Source organism: Styela clava, chromosome 7 (genome assembly GCF_964204865.1).
Source record: "Styela clava chromosome 7, kaStyClav1.hap1.2, whole genome shotgun sequence".
Lineage (NCBI taxonomy): Eukaryota > Metazoa > Chordata > Ascidiacea > Stolidobranchia > Styelidae > Styela > Styela clava.
The window spans coordinates 15,438,167-15,456,036 of NC_135256.1; the positions used below are offsets into that span (position 1 = coordinate 15,438,167).

Sequence of the window (17,870 nt, forward strand, 5' to 3'; positions counted from 1 at the left end):
GGGCCAAATTTTAGAAGCTGAAATTTCTGGAAAAAGTTCCAACACAAAAATTGGAAAACGAATCTGGTTTAAGAAAAGACGCAAATAGAAGAAAATGTGGTTTTGATTATCTCAATTCATAAAAATTCCCTTTTTTTGATTTATGTTACAATTTTATTAAAAACAATCATTTTTAGACATTCCTGAAATAAATTTATTGATCTTTCCGATTGGTTATTCTAACATATTTTCTGTAATTTCTTTATTATTCATTTGCTTTTTTATTCACTGATTTACCATATTTTGTTTTTTGTTTTGTTCAAGTTTTCCGATACAACCAGATGACTGTTTAACTTAAGTCTATTTGTTTTTGTTACTGCCGCAAATCCTAACGGAATACCTTTTTAGTCTCCAATGCAGCCAGGTATGCGGCAAACAATCACACCAATTGATCGCGTCGAAACACCTAGTAGTTCGACAACCGGGACTCCAACAACGAAAAAGAAGAATCGTGGCGGACATTCCACTGGATATATTTTATTCGCGAGTGAATGTCATCCCCGTATGAGGGCTGAAAATCCGACAATGCCGTTTGGAGATATTAGCAAGCTTGTGAGTGTCATTAACAGCATGCTAAAATGGACAATATTATTGATAATAATAAATAAAAACAATAGATGCATGTATTTCCAGTGGATTCAAGATCCTTCTTTGGTCTAGTGATTGGTCTTAATAATTTGTGTCAAGAGGACAAAGCTCTTGGGCTAAAACCGCTTTCAATGTAATAAAATGGAGTAGTCAATATTGAGCTGAAACATTTTTGCTTTGTTCATATTGATGGTGTCAAAATGCTGCGATACCATACTGATTCATGAAAATCCTATATATGGCGGAAACACATATTACCAAACACGAGAGAAACGAGAAAGCTGAACAGAATTATAATGGTTTATCAGATTCATTTTGAAGCAGGATCATAAGAACTGAAAAGAAAGGAAAGATTTGATGTAATCCTTTTTACCATCAGGATTCGTAGGGTATAGTCAGCAAGGGATGATCTTCTGCAAGGAAAAGGACAAAAGGAGAGATGAATACCTGACAGTGACCTAACGATAAATTATTTTTTATAAACAGAATTTTAATGCACAGATTAACAGAATGAGGATGATATTGTATTATTGAGATTTTGTGTTGAAGTTTTCATTTTTTTTTTCTCATTCTCTTTTTATGGCAGCAATTATTTTTTGCAAGCTTATGTATTTGAGATTTTAAAAACAGCATGGTATTCTTCAAAATATTTACAGTATCTTGCTTATAGAAGCATGGAATTGGCAGTTAACCTTTAGATTAGACAATACAGACTCTTTAGCTACATAAAGATTAAGCTTGAACCATCCCGCAAAACGTCTTTTCCCACATCTACTATAGTCCAACACGAAAAAAAATGTTGAAAGTGAGTTTAAATTTATGTATTCCATAATATTGAAAAGGAATTTTGTTTGAAGATTTTGATTCTGGTTCTGCTGTTATGTTTCTAGCTCACTGAGTTGCTTTTTTTGCAATGAAAGCATTGTTCATTCAAAACTGTATATGCAAAAATTTCTTCAAATATAATGTGACTTACCAGTAATCAGAATATTTGAATTCAAATACAAAAGTACTGAAAGCATCGTTTACATAATTCCATACTGTTAGATTAATTTTGCATGCTTATAATTCGCTTCTTGAAACTGTTTTTCAACATTGTTTTCATCTCAAATACTAATCTGATATTCATACGGTTCAGGTTGGTGAGGAGTGGAGAAGTCAAACTGATGAAAAGAAGAGAGAATATGAAGAGAAAGCAAGAGAATTGAGTGCGAAAGCCGAAGCTGAAGGCCGACCAATGCAAGGAAAAAGAAGAAAAAAACAACAGTTGAAAAGAGAAATGGAGGAAGCAGCTGCAGCGGCCCAACAGCAACAACAGCTTCAACAACAACAACATCCACCTCCTCAACCTCACATGGTGGTTCAACAACAACAACAGAGTAGGTTCATTTTAGTGTGTTGTTTAATTGATAATAAAGCTGAACAATGCAAAAAGGGGACAATAGTGTGTTTGTTAGTTTTCACGAAGCATTTTTAAATTTGAATCTGAACTAATCCACTGTGATTACCATGATTGTTGTCTGCTGCATTTGTGTGTATATCACATTTAAAAGCGAGCAGTCAACCCTGAGAAATAGCGATGCATATGTCTTGAAAGGGAAATGTCGGTCATCAATCAATAAATTGTGTAGACTTCCTCAGACAAGCAGTTTACAACAAGGACAAGGAAAAACTGCTTGTCTGAGTAAGTCTGATTTTGGTTAGACAATGCCTTACAGAAATAAATTTAGTTGAAAGCAGGACTCTTAAATTGCATAGTATGGTCATGTTTATTCCTGATACAGCATCCTTGCATTTCACACATACGGATCAACTAGCGCAAGGCATTGAAGGATTGGGAGTTAGTCTCGCATAACCTCTACTGATAGTTTAATAATTTTTTTGATTTTATTAGTGATGCTACAGCAACCATACAACCAAGCACAATACCATCCAGGTCAACAATTTCAACCACAACAAGGATACCAACCATCAACACCACAACAAGGCACTCCACAGCAATACCAACCAGGTCAAACGCCACAAATGGTTTCGACACCTGGTCAGGTCTATGCCACACCGGTGAATGCAACTACTGATCAGGTAGACATTCAATTTATGAGGAGTTTTTTTATTAAAATAAGATATGATTTTCATAACAAGAGGAAAAGAAAGAACTTGCTAATATGTCCGGTCACTGTTAAGGCTGGGCATTTTCGAATACCTGATGATTTCAGAATCGAATCTAATATTTGTTTTGAATCGAATCGAATCTCGAATGCTAGAAAGATATTCAATCGTATGCGACTTTTTATTGTGATAGTAATGGTCCTCCGGGCACACAATTACTGAAAACATCGAATCTATCTCTCAAACAGTTTTGCCGAGCGTTTACACATAATAGTAAACATGTTTCATAAATAAGTCACTAGAAAGAAAAAGTTATGTCAGAATTGCATTATAAAAATATGGCTTCAATAACAAAAATTAATTCATCTCCACGTTTGTCATCCAAATAAAAAACAAGTAGGGGCCGATTCGAAATTTCCGTCTGAATCGATTTGAATATTTAGGTTTGGTTCAAATAGTCGATTTGCCCAGTTTCTAATCGAGTTCAGGCATGAAAATTAGATTTTTCTAGCGCTAACAGATTATCATTTTATCCACAATCTTGGATCAGTGTTAGGAACGTGCCCATGCTTCTGATTACCTTGATCTTCGAGATGTAAATTTGACTCTTGAAATTTGAATATGGTAATGTGTGGGAAAAAGTTATTATTGCTTTTTACACTTACTGATCTAATGTAAAAGACCATTTGACTTTGTTTTATACATTGTTGATAATTATTTGAGAACCATCTTTGACTTTATGTTGTTTTCCATCTATAGCAGTGGTTCCCAACCGGTGGAAAATTTCCCACTAGTGGGAAATTTGGGGGTTCCTGGTGAGAAATAGAATGCTCCTCCAAAGATATACGCACAATAACACAATTATTATATATTGAACAATGAAAATCACAATATAAGCCATGAATCTGAAAAAGATTCTCATTCAATTAATTGAAACTTTGGTAAACTATCACGGTGTTGGCCATGTTATTCTGATCGTGCTCATGTAACTAATTTTGATCTTTGGTCGTCCGATAACAACCTCACAGACATGTCTCGAACGAGTACCAAGGCTCTGATTGTTATGCAAGAAGATTTTCGTTAAAGAGTTGCTGAGGGGCACAGTCTATTTTCAAATGTCTTGGAGATATTGGGTAGGCATACGCTCTGATGGGAAAATGTCTGGTCCGTCCCGTCATTGTGGTCAACTTGAAATAAAGCTAATGGCTAATGTATGTATTTATCTCGGCTACTTTTCAAGTTTTTAAAGAAAAATTTTGAGCAACTGACGCAATGTGTTTTTTGCACTAAGACCATCTCCAATGGTTCTATGAAGCAACATATTTCCACGATCCATTTCCTTATCAGTTTGCTAAAAAAACAAAAAATAAAAGCAAAATGATATTTGACAGCATGGGGCAATTTCAGACAAGTTCAAATGGACTGCGTCTTATGCAGTTGTCCTGGGAATAGCAAGGACCAAAAAGTCCCATAACATCGGTGAGACATTGATAAAACTTTGTCTGGTGTAGTGTGCTGATATTTTGCTGAGTGAGTCATTGGCGTCAAAGGTGAACGGGTCTCCTTGTCCAATAACTATGCGCATTTTTAAAATAGATTCAGACATCCGGTCTATCATATAAAAAAAAAAGCAAAACTGATATTTGCGGTACAATGTAATCTTTGATGCGTCCTTTGTAATCTTGTGTGTTGAATTGTTCTATTCGGTGAATAACACTTTTTTTACACGGATCGTCACTATCTTGGGATGCTAGAAGGCGCAATGAATGTTCTCACAGGGTTTCAACTTTTACACCAATTGCAAACCTTTATTACAGAAAGTCTTACCAATTATTATGGACGGAAAACTTATTATATTTAAGGGAGTCAATATTTAGTTGGAAATAACAACTCAGCCTGAATCGGAAGTGGGAAATTAAGATAAAAAGGTTGGGATCCCCTGACCTATAGAGATGTAATAAATGTCCTGTCTACCTATATCGGTCCAATGAGGACGCACAATATTATTAGTTTCTTGATCACTGTTACCTTATGTTCCCAGCCAAGGGTGAACTTGAAAGCAATGAAATCGGCAGTAAAATGCTATTGTTCCATCAAATTTTTCTATTAATCGAATAAAAAATTGTAAGTTTTGCTATCGGATTACATATTAGGAAGAGATGATTGACTGTTTTCTGTTTTTTTTTTTTACAGAATGGATATTCTCAACAACCTGGCAGCGGTATGAGACGTGGACCTTTGTTTGTCAAACCACCGCCTAAAGTTCAACGTGTGTTACATTCAGAAGCATACCTGAGATACATTGACAGTGAGAATTACTTTGTTTTCTGATATTTGCTGTAAAAAGTCTTTGATCAATTTGACATTTAATGTGACATTTTGCAAATTATATTCTGTTTTAATTCTATGGCATTCAGGATTTTGTTGACTTTGACTTTTGTTTACTCTATTACAACGACAACGAGAATTTAAGTTATTTTTTTGTTTCAGGTCTGGAGAAAGGAAATCGAACAATCAGTAACTTTGAAAAGACCCTTTCTGTTGAAGAAAAAGATGTCGAAATGTCTGTCAATGATATGGCTAAGTGAGTATAATTTAAAAATTATTATATTATATAAAACAGTTGTGCTGTACTTTGTAGTTTTATTTGAAATTTGTGTACAGTTTTATATGAATCCTTATATCCTGAAACAATTGGGGAAAATGTTTAAAATATCCTAAGTTGAATTGCAGTTGAATCCATAAAAATGCAGTAGACCATAGATTCTCAAAGTGCTCCATACGGAGCCCCAGTGCTTCGAGAGCTATTCGTTTACTTATTAAAATACTGACTTGGTTAATTTTGTAACTGGCAATAGGAGCAATAACAGCCTAAACTAAATTTGACAACGGTTGCGTCGAAATGTGGCAACAACCGCGACCATTATCATATAGCTAAAATCGTTACCTACAAATTCACAATTTTATTTACGGAATTTGCAAATTCAACACTTGCGATTTTAAGATGATGCCACGCCCTAATTATTACTACAAGAAAAGCTTCAAAATGCAACGAATGTAATCAACTCCTATGATGACTTCATTCATGGTCGAGTATAATGTTCACATTTTTGAAACATTATTTGGTCAAGAATGGAATGGATCACTAAAAAAATACACGCTGAGATATTAAAAAGTCCAATAAAAGGGAATATGGCCTGTCATTTGTTCTCTGGTTACAAGTTTTTTATACCGACTTTCCAAAACTCTGACTCTTTAACACTTTTTATATTTTTCGAATGACGTCATGTTCCGCGGAACCGGTTGAAAATCACTGCGATAGTCTGTACGTTTACTTAAATCAGCACAATTAAACTAGTTCAGTATTAGCATCATATAGTGTTATGAGTGTGCACTTATTTTTCAATTCAATGAAGAAAATTACTTTCAGCAAACATTTGCTTCACAAAATTGTTTAAATACAAACTTTATAAATATAATGGCTCTAAACTTGGTATGAACCAAATTATTTGAACAGTTAGAACATCTTTTCACATTTATTTGATATAACATCGATGATGTATTGTTCAAATGTGAGTTGTAATGTCTGATATGCGAGCTTTTGTTAGGTTAACATGAACTTAAGGTACTGATCAAAACACGTTTTGTTCCATTGTTTACTAGGATTGATATTTATTTCTACACTTGCAATACCTGATATGTTGTAAATTATATAGAATTCAATATTTTAATGAATATTTTTAATTTCTATACCCTAACTGGTTGTGTTTTTTTACAATTTCAGTTTTTTAATAAATACTTTCGAAAAGGTACACAATTTTATCTAGGGATGGCTCATGGATGAATATATCAATATATATATATATATATATTTAATAGAATGTTGTTTAAGATTCTTTAAATTGTTGTATTGTAATGACCATTTTTTAAAGAACTTGACTAGTTATGTAACACAATCGTGTACAAATTGTGCTATCAATTTTTAGTCACTTTAAAAAAGCTATAAATATATGAGATGGTTTCACAATAGGAGCACGTTTGAATATTTGTGAACTATTTTTTGTGATTTAATATCAAATGAAAAATGCTCATGTGATACAGCTCATGGGTATCACACGTGGAATTCCGTCCTTTCATGTAATTGTAGTCATTATTTGTTTAGTGATAACCTTCCATACTTTTGATTTTCTCCCAAAATACAACATAACTTACTTCAAAACTATCATACAGACGTTTGTTTTCCGCATATATATTAAATACCAGTCAGAAAATTTATGAGTAAAATTCGTCGTGTGATACAGTCTTGTGTAATTGAACACCCGGGTTGATCTTCTGCAGCATCATTTGACTAAAATGAGGTATTCATAATATGTTTATTTTTTAAATTTCAGGTTGCCAGCTCATTGGCTGGCGAATGGTCAAGGCAGACATGCTAGCATCAAGTCTGCACTTTGGTCTCTACGTGATCTCATGTTGAAGGATGCACTGGCGATCAAAAATCATTTCTTGTGATGGGTAGTCCTGGAGTGACTGTTACTAAATGTGTCTAGGAATATTATGATTGGCCCTCACCTGTGGGCCAATATGTCATTTTCTGCTAGAAAATCGAATTTGTATCAGTTTTGATGATGTTCTTTTATCATCAGTTTGAAATGACTTTTGATCCTAGACAGCACGGTCGGGCTGAATATTTAGGATATGAATGACTTTATATTTTATGAGAACCGGCTTTCGATGTAGGTGAAGAACAAATATGAGTTTTCCATTGATTCGTCTAATCTTAGCGAGTATGTTATCGAATACAAGCATTGTATATTAGGCACTAGGATGATAGCACACAAATACCTTCATTTATAGATGTTATCTAGTGGTCAATTTCTACAAAGAAATGTTTCTTCAGTTATCTTAAGAGTTAACAAAGAATGGAATCTTAATGAACTTGTCATTTGATTCTTGACTACCACATATGTCGCCATTGACTATGAATAAAGCAGATTGGTCACTAACTTGCCTACAAGTAATAATTTTGATATAATCATATTGCATTATATCAACCGAACTACGGAGGATGCAATGGGTGGCCTGACTGGTCTAGTACATTTTTTATATTGACCAACTCAACAATCATATTTAGTTCGGTTTGACCCATTACTGTGTTGTCTATTTTGTGCTGACTTTTGTGAAAGTATTTTGTCCTGTATTTTTTTGTTCCTTATATCGTCTTATATGTTTCTTTGACATGCATCGGTATTCTATTTGTGGCCTATGCCGCAATTCTTTTCTAGTGGAGGTATCTCGCTAGTCGTCCAATGGAATGTGGTATATCAACAAAATGAATGAATTCGTTGTTAGTGATAAACTATCTTTGATGGATTCTGTCATTATTTCAATATCGTTTACCACAGAAGCCGTCATTTGCACCTAACATGGTTCTAACCACAATGTTTTGGTAAATTGTATCAGATGTTCACAAACAAAAGACAGTTGTCTCCGTCATTTATCGTTGCTATTGATGGTATTTTAATTGTTTATATACACAACACAAACATTTGACAAGCTTTGTGATATTACGGGCTGGTACGTACTTTGGGTTGCCGAGTTGCTCTAAGGATACAGAGAATCGCTTTTAAACTAAAATCTGTATTATTTCTTGTGGAGAGGAAAGTTGTTAAGATAGCGCATTCATATTATCAACCACGGCCTCTGTCCGGTTGCGAGTCCGGCTGATATACCACTTTATTGTTGAAATGCATCCGGTGGTGAATGGAGCCATAAACGTCCACGGGTAACGTGAACTAATTTGCGACGGTATGACGGCGAGGGTCGCGAGAAGGGTGGGTTCAAGTACAACCATTGAAATGCAAGAATCTAGCTCTAAACAGTTGAAACTCCTCATTTTGGAAAGGTCTGTCAATCATCCGAAGAACGGGCCGTCGCTAAATTGATTTATCAGTCCGTCATTGTGGCGAAATTATGAAATCCGCAACGACCCGATTTTATGTCTCATTCTATTGGACCTCTCTCAGCCACCGTCCTCGAATTATAGTTTCATAGCTAGCATATTAATCTACTATCCTTCCAACACATGTGATATTAAGATTTGCGGTTATTATTTGAATGCAACATGCAAATATCACAATACGAGAATGTGGGCACGCCCGACTTATCAGGTGAGTTCGCGCTTGACCCGATTTAGCTATGGCCGGGAACCACACGGATCGTCTGGCGAGGCATATTTTTTAATGCCAAATGCGATGCGTTGTTGTTTATGTGTTACTAGCTGCGCGTGTGGGTTTATTAATAAACTGATTATTTGTTGTATGTAATCCACTTATTTTTCTGAATTTCGACGTGTACGGATGTACCGTCCTGTACTAATATATATGAAAAAGTCTCGCCCACTTTTTAATAAATGAACTCCAGACGAAAGGACAAAATTGCGATTTTGGTTGGATATGCGTCAAAAAACGTAAGTGGAAGATTAAATATGGAGAATTAGATACTTTTGGCGAATGTCCTTTTGTTTTACTAATTATTTACATTATTATTGCCAAAACACACTTTACACCAAGCTTTATTACGCAGTTTGTAGCGCTTTGACGGACGGACGAACGAAAATGGCTCACCAAAACTAACCGAATGAGCTTAGTATCTGTCGAATTATAATGGACGAGTAAAATTGAAGGCTAATATTTTCGAGAATCGTTGTAGTTTCCGGAAAAGTTTGCCTTGCGAAGCCTTTAATTTTCGATTTTTGTTTCTCTTGCCATTCGTGTTGTTATGTAAACTCGTACAGGAACAGTTTTTCATGCCGCTTCCCCCGGCCATATTGTTAACTGACAAGAAAGGTTCGTTATGAACGCGATACCCAACGAATCGGAAACATTAGTAGCAAAAGTTATTTGAAAGATTTTTTTTTTATATTATAAATAATATTTAATGTTCCCCGGTAAATTGTGGACAATTAAGCATCGGTACCGATATGGCCTACGAATATATATATATAAGAGTCGATGATATGTTTATTTCGACCGAAAATTGATAAAAGCAAATTAAATGAGCACAGAGTTTGCCAAAAAATCGACTGATGAGCACGATCGAAATTGTTGGTGAAATATCGGACCCATAAGACACGAAATTTGAAAAATAAAAGTAATAGCTTTTTAGCGACTTTTTTGCTGAAAATGTTTAATATAAATTATAAAAAGCTTTACTCCGAGTAAAACCCTACGCGAACTTCCACTGAAGGACAGAGAGCTACTGAGGCGAGTAAAGTGTGGGCCTGTCGAACATTTAACGTATTAGTCTATTCAAGGGGCCAACCAGGAATTTCACTTGAGATACCCATGTCAACATAGTAAGATTAACGCACTAAACATCATGCCATCGTGTGCTGAGAATCCTTTCTGGATTTGAACGCCAGCTCGTCACTCAGCGTCCATCACGCTACATCTGCCTACATTGAGTAATTCTACGAATAATATTGTTTTCCGGCGTCCCAACACCTCATCAAATGAAAATCACAAACTATTGCGTGAATAAGAAATTATATTTGCAATGTGAGTATAGCAATAAATACACAGTAGGTACGATACGATTGGTAGGCTGAAGGTTTCTTCGAAATCGCATCGAAATCATCTTTGAAACATAATATTGAACAGCCAAAGTAACTTTTATAAAGAAGAGTTTGGAATGAGCGTAAAGGCTTGTGGAATTAAGTTATAATTTACCATTGGCGGAATCCAATAATAAGCTAGCTACGTGCAAACAGGCAGGCATACAAGCCGTTGTGTACTAAAGAAATGTGTATGTTCTACCAGGTCACAGATGAATATCCGTTAACCTAGTCATATTAATGGAATTACTGTATACATCGTACTTCATCCCGTTGGAGTGTTCACAGACACAGTTTCGAAAATAATTTCAGTAGAAAAAAAAATGCAATATTAAAAAAATGCAATGAGGCTGGGAACGAGAATTATCATATAAATTATGCTTTGGTCCGCTCTAATTAACATGATTGCGTGAAAGCCTTTTAAAAAAATTAATAAAAAACTAACTACAATATTAAAGAGGCTATGACGCCATCAAATTATCAACAACGAGACTATTTGATTCTACATTTGATCTCGTAATTTATCTTCAATTTGTGTTTTTTGCAGTTCTCATATAATAATCAAATAAACAGTGATGTCACAAAGCGTAAAGTATTTTCGTCAGTGACTAGAAGACAACAGTGAATGTACAAGATGCAATCTGTGCTTGATTTATTACTCATTGTCGAAAATCAAAGCTCTTAAATCATGGTTTAATTAAATACTGAACAATTTTTGGAGTCAACAACCCCACAAATTGCTGTAAACTCCTGTCAAGTTTTTTACATGAGTTTAAGCTAGGAAATGCTCTCTCTTTAGTTTTGGGTTATACCGACATAACTGTTCGGAATTTATACGTAGAAAGCTATCTACTCAGGTTTGTAAAAATCACGGGTTGGGCAACTAAACACGTTTTAAACCAGAAATCTCCATGTTGATGCAAACGTCAAATCTTGAAATCAATTTTTGTGTTTACATTTGAATACATATGCGACCAGTTTAAAGTCGTTAAACGAATAGTAGTTTTAATTTGAAATTGACAACAAAACGAGATATTAGAATGCGACCATAATAGCTTTCCCGTTAGGGTTAACATTTACTTTCTGGGTGTGGTCGACATCGAGAAACTGAAGGAACAACGCGTTAAAATTTCAATAAAAACCGAATCAATAAAACTCAAAAAGCCAGCAAAGAAAAAAAATAAATAAATCAGAAAATAAGCAAAACTAATATAAATAAAAAAAAAAATACAGAAACGTTACAAGCCACTGCATTAAAGTCTCGTTGTGCATTTTAACGTAAAACATATTACAACCACCTTCAATAGGAATAATTATATTGTCAGTTTATAATGCATAACTCGAACAAATGGGTCCGTAAACTCAATCATTCAATTTGCGAAGGGGTCAGAGAGGTCATTTCTGCCTATATGTAGACTTATCATTAATCACGTTTGTTTATTACACAATCAAATATTATTATTCGGTCTTTCTGCTTTCTCATATAATTTTAACTTATTTGAATTAATATCATTTATTGAGCTCACAGAGGTAGAAGTGGAAGACATGCTCGCTCAAACAGAATACCAACTACATGACAATTTTATACCCAATGGTTTGTGAGAAAACAGATAATTTCAGCGTTTGGTATGGTTGTCGACAGTTTTCAATGCGCTTTTTTCCCACACGATTATTTTTCGCCAATTAACAAACAATACACAGAATAATCGCAACTGAATTTGCAATGATCTACATCGATTATAATGCAGAATCAAATAATTCCACTATGTTCGTACCACAGTTTAGTAACGTTGATATGCACAGTAGGCTGATTGTCTGAAGATCTCTCGGCTTTCTAAGCCTCAACTAACTTGTCTCGCGTTTCCACAAGCCCAACTGGATCACGGGTTATATGTAAAAGTCAACGTGCGGTCAACGTGACATATCACCGAGATGAACATAAAACCCACGACAGTTCTTTAATCGCTAGGCTGTTCTTGCAGCATCGTAAATGAACCTCGAGTGGGAATCATGGTAGCGGAATGCGACTGATGGATGTTACTGCTTTCGAGTGCGCCATCGCTTTCACCAGAGGCATCTGATTCCATTTGCTGTTGTTGCAAGGCATCTCTTTGCGCTGTGGCATCGTTTTCGTCACTCATGCGGCCGTGGGCTCGTAAAATAGGTGATGTGCGACTCATGTCTAAAGGCGTGGACATTTCTGGTGATTGGGGTTCAGGGCTTCCGTATTCCCCGCCTCCAGTGTACTTGCTGCTGTTATTATTAGCATTGCGAATATCTGGTTTAACTTCTTGTATTGAGGGTGGAGATTGTGACGAAGATTCATAATTGTTTTCTGTCATTTCTGCTGCCCTTTCTCTCTTTATTTTATCCCTAAAAAATGAGGAAAATTCGATCGAACTGCAAGACTGCGCTGGATGGGGGGGATGGTGGGGCCCAAATTGTTTATTGTTCAAACCAAGATCCCCTTCTGCGCAAAGTGTAAAAATAGGTAGGATAACACGAATTGAAAACAATCAGTAGGTCCTTCCAGTGATTCAAAGTAATACTAAGTAGTAAGATAGGAACAAAGCTTATAGCGGTTATCATTAGTTAGTATTCAGTATAATTGGATACAAATGTCCATATGTTCAACATAATTCACTTGGTTGTGTACGAAATAGCATTACTGCGCTTGAAAATTATAGAAGTTTGTTTTATTCTAGAAGTATTGGAATATCTTTGAGGTTCTAACCAATGTATGTATATGAGGTCTATATAACGTTATGAGCAATAAAATTGGAAAATAAATTTTCCATTAGATATAAAATAAGGGTACGAAATGTTTAACGGTAAACTCACATGACTAGATCTTCTCCGAACATAGTATTTCCTCTGGAAGAAGGTGAAGCACTTCGTTTTCGAATTCTATTCGATTCTTCCATCATTTCAGCTACCGAAGTTGCTGATTGAGATTTTACAAAGTTTCCTGCAGCCGATTGACTGCTCAATAATGCAGCTTGAGCCTGCTGACTTGCAGCAAACAGGGCTGGACTAAAACCATGCTCGCCTAAAGCCATCTAAAATAGAAGAAGTTTTTGTGTGATTAAGAAGTATATTATTTTGACGTGAAGAAATTTTAAATCTTACTATTACTAAATTCAAGTAGTTAAGAACCAAATGACTTTAAAAAGTACTGGGCTTAAAAATGCTATTTTAGAATTATAATTGGAGAAAATTAGTGCTTGATAAATAAACAATTCACCTGCATTGCTGTTTGATTGAGTGAATTTCCATAATATACTTGTGGTTCAATTCTTCCTCGCATGATAGGACTCCTGTGAGATGGATAAAATAAACTTAGGACATATGTATGCGATATTGAATTATAGAAACTACATACAGTAATTAATATGATGCGTGTTAACTTTCCTGTTATGGGACGCGCTTGTGCACGACACCCGCCAGTCCTAATCTGACAAACTTGGCTAAACGAAGTGTGAGGTTGAGAGGCTCGGATTTATCTCGATAACGTTAGTTTGAACCTTGGACTAGTCAGTTGCCCTCAATAAATTCACAGACAAACAGGACCTGATAATCGACTTTGTGGCAGGAATTGTGGGGCGTAAACGAGTGAATATAGTCTCCATACATAATGAGTATGAGTATATTATATGATATAACCAACTTCGGAATACATTGTAGGGGCGAATAAAAAACGAGGAGAATCTTAAATCGACTAGGTGTTAAGTATATATGTAAAAATAATCTACAACTAGGTACATAAGCAAAACATGCAGCATGCAAGTTAGTACACTTCGCAAAAGCAAGCAGCACACAAGCAAATTAAATTAAGCTTAATTGAGACGCGAGAATTATAACAAGAGAGAGTTTAAGAAGAAATGGATGAATGAAATTATTCAAGTTCACAAACATACGACCATAGATGCCAGAATTGATAACAAAAGAATAGCTGAGCTTATATGACAAATAGTATATATTAGGCCTATCTTCTGTTACTACAAATCTGGCATCATATATATTTTTGTTTTGGTTTGGAAGTGAAAGTGCGTTGGAGCGTGAAAATTTTTTTGTGATGGGATTCACGATTCAATTCCGTGGTGGTGCCGGGATGCAATTTGTGTGCGTGATCTGGTGCTGATCGTCATCATCATCATCTTACTGAGCGTTTATGGAGAAATCCAGCGGCGCTTGGACTTCTGTGCTGGTTGTCGATGTATCTTCATCCTCTTCGTACTTTCGAGGGCGGCCACGTTTCAAATGGCGACCTCTTTTGAATTCAGAATCGTCAACAGTCCAATACGATCCCATGGCATCCTCGCACCGACGGAAACACTTGTGAAGCGACAGGTTTGTCCTGATTGCGCTCTGTTTGATTATGAATTAGCAAGCGTGAATCCAGTTTAAACCAGATCAAACAGGATCGGCGTTACAGTGTGCTTATTATTATTATTAGCCAACAGCCAGGACACAAAAGCCATGCTAGACTATACAATACTTTTTTATTAGTTCGTGAAATTGGATCGGTATTTAACGCAGAATCAATTTTGTTAATCACGATTCCACCAAATTATAAGTTTGTTAGTTACAACATACCATTGGTGGCAAAAAGTAAAATATATTATGTAAAATTTAGGAGATTCACCACCCATAAATGTTTGTTGAAACATGTTTTGAGTTATACATTTTTAACCAGCGCATAGCTATAAACGGGCTATTAAAATGTTTAAAACGTTTCTAAAGGTTGTTTGCACAAAAGAACATATTCTATAATTTAACAGGTAAGAATGCTCCGACATTTGACAATAAATGAACATAAAAAGCCAATGAATAGCAAATATTTAAAGAAAAGAACAAAACAATCTTGGTAAATAGTATGATGTAGTGTTACTGTTGTTATGGAGTTAGGAAGATATAATGTCGGACAAAGTAGGACAAACACGACTTCATCTCCGTCGCTTGTTAAGAAAAAGGCGGGAAATCGTGTCGTCGTTTAGCAAATCACCACAGCATGCATGAGCGCGAGCTTGATTGGTGGATGCGCAAACATATCAGCCAATCAGCAACAGCCAACATCTAAGCTATATAGAGGTTATTCTCTAGGCAGCTGAGAGAGGACACCGTCACCAGGCAAAAAGCTTGTGCAAAACACACACAAAGACACAGAAATAGGCAGAAACATAGATAGATAGATGCAGGCGGTGAAGTTGTCAGTCAGCAAATTTTACCCGGAGAACTTTTGCGGTCTCCGCTTCTGATATTCGTTTTCATCGACTGTCCAAACCGCTCCTTTCACGTTTTCAACTCGCACAAAACATTTATGAAGACTGAGATTGTGTCTCACTGCGTTCTATATCAATTAGTGGGAAATGGCAGGGTAAGCACTTGGACATAAATTTAGAAAAAAAAATCGTAGAAGTGCAAATCAAATATTCATCCTGTATTCAGCAGGATTTGCCTGTTTCAATCACACACGCAAAAAAAAAAATCGACGGATAATAATGCCATAATTATACCGACTCCTGACTTTATTCCAATTATATGCATGTTAAAATTTACGCCCAGGTTACGAGATAACTTAAATTCTCTTAGTCTTTATAATCAAATAGTACCAGGTGTTATACTGTTACAACATTTACTGGTGGAATTAGACGATATGACATACAGTAAAACAACTCCTTCAAACCAATAATCATGCCCCAACCATTTAATGAATGTGGCCCTGTAGTGAAGTATACTTATAATAATAGAACGCACTGTTTACTTTGGTAACTACTATTGCAATGGACATTTCAGAGCTCCAACTTGACAAAAGACTGTCGATTTTATTGTGGTGATATACTGTAGCAAACTCGAATCTTGTTGGTCATTAACCAGCAGTCGGGCGGCACATCAGGATATTGTTTGACTTTTTTTACAGTCGAATCAAAATTGTACAGCTCATATTTCATCTAAGCATGTTCCATTAGAAACAATAAAACAAACCTTCCACGTTGCTGTATTCCTCCTGAAATATGCAAACTTTCTTTGAAACCAATTGTAGATTTCATTCAGTGTTAGTTGGTGATCTGGTGTTTCTATGATTGCCTAAAAACAGGAAATTAAAATAACGATTGAGCAAAAATAAATATGATAAATCTGACGACGTCGTTTTAGGTATTTTATTAGCCATATTATTATATATTCTGTCGAGTTTCGTTATTAAACATTCATAATATATTTTATTGTTATTGTTTTTAGATTTCGATTAAAATAACCACGCCTATTTTAACGATAACAATGAAGCTAATCAACACAAGTGACGTTAATTTCTTATAATTGCCATATACCATCGAGAAAGCATAACGCCATGTAAGAAAATGGCGAATATAGACAGAAACACGCTGAGAACGCATTTGACAAGTATGTGTCGCAAATAATAACAAAAAACATCCAAAAACCACGAATGCTGATGTGAGCCGAAGATGAGCATAAAAATATTTCAAATTTAGTCAACCAAATCATATGACACATCAATATCACTCGGGGCCAAGCTGACTGTATGTCACCATGTATTTTGTGGAAAACATTGGAGATAATTTTCCCCTAACATAGAAGCGCCATGTCACAACAATGCCCCAATATGATTGGCCTGGTCGTTTAGTAGAATGGGATGGAATCCTAGCTGCGTGTGGGTAAAGGGGTAAAATTACTTCGTATATAGACAATATGAGTATTTTGTTGTGTTGACCAAAAAGGAGTGTTGTGTAAATCTCGCATTTCGTAATTATGCGCTGGAGACAACTGTTTTATAAGTCGTTACGCTTGAATGCACATTCAACCGAAGCGAAACGTTTCTTGTTTTTATTTCAAAATGATAAAATGCAATACACAGACAAAAAATATTTTGTCACAATGTCTAACTGGATACGAAATGTACGAATATAAAAATGGAGTCCAAATATTTTTCCCGAGTATCCGATGAAATTATCAGTTTTCATTTATCATTCTGAATTTTCGTAGTTCATAAGTTAGTACTCGTCTTGGAACGGTAAATTTATTGTTTTGGGGGTTAAATATGCGTAAAACCATAAAGTAATAACATACCATCTAACCCAGACTGAACAAATACATAATTTCTCAAACTTCCTTCGGTATCGTATTTCCGCCAAACAACAAATACTAAAAACAATGCGCGTCGATAATGACAGTGTGCACGGAGTCAGAAGTTGAAATGCAAATCCAACTTGGCATACATAGGAAAAACGCATTACGGAACATATATTACCATGTCAACTATGAATCACAATGAATTTCAGTTTTAGGCCCTGATTTTATCAATTTTTAAGTTTGATTTGGTTCCAAATTATTGACATTTTTAGGCTGAAAACTTGGCAGACGAAAGATGACAACAAACTTTTGTAATAAAATGCACTTTGCTTGTATTAAGTGATCCTCTGATGACCGGAACACAATACTCAGACTTCCTTTAGTCGATAATGTAGCAATACGCACAGACAATTTTGTTGCTGGTAAACTA

The 17,870-nt window shown here is 35.4% G+C and overlaps 2 protein-coding genes across 6 annotated transcripts in view; one reads left to right on the forward strand and one right to left on the reverse strand.

Moving 5' to 3' along the window:
- Positions 1–8,292, forward strand: part of LOC120328950 (protein polybromo-1-like) — a 36,010-nt gene extending 27,718 nt beyond the window's left edge. For 3 of the 4 annotated variants that reach the window (XM_039395536.2, XM_039395539.2, XM_039395537.2), the window contains exons 33-38: positions 388–591; positions 1,766–2,006; positions 2,522–2,709; positions 4,930–5,044; positions 5,227–5,320; positions 7,128–8,292. In XM_039395536.2, coding sequence (XP_039251470.2) covers positions 388–591; positions 1,766–2,006; positions 2,522–2,709; positions 4,930–5,044; positions 5,227–5,320; positions 7,128–7,248 — 963 coding nt within the window. In that variant the 3' untranslated portion in view covers positions 7,249–8,292. The remainder of the gene's footprint in view (positions 1–387; positions 592–1,765; positions 2,007–2,521; positions 2,710–4,929; positions 5,045–5,226; positions 5,321–7,127) is intronic. The other variant, XM_039395540.2, reaches the window with a different exon arrangement.
- A 1,974-nt stretch (positions 8,293–10,266) lies between these two features.
- Positions 10,267–17,870, reverse strand: part of LOC120327565 (uncharacterized) — a 39,890-nt gene continuing 32,286 nt past the window's right edge. For both annotated transcript variants that reach the window (XM_039393887.2, XM_039393886.2), the window contains 5 exons: positions 16,337–16,438; positions 15,580–15,701; positions 13,596–13,668; positions 13,193–13,410; positions 10,267–12,724 (listed from right to left, as the gene is read on the reverse strand). In XM_039393887.2, coding sequence (XP_039249821.2) covers positions 12,310–12,724; positions 13,193–13,410; positions 13,596–13,668; positions 15,580–15,701; positions 16,337–16,438 — 930 coding nt within the window. In that variant the 3' untranslated portion in view covers positions 10,267–12,309. The remainder of the gene's footprint in view (positions 12,725–13,192; positions 13,411–13,595; positions 13,669–15,579; positions 15,702–16,336; positions 16,439–17,870) is intronic.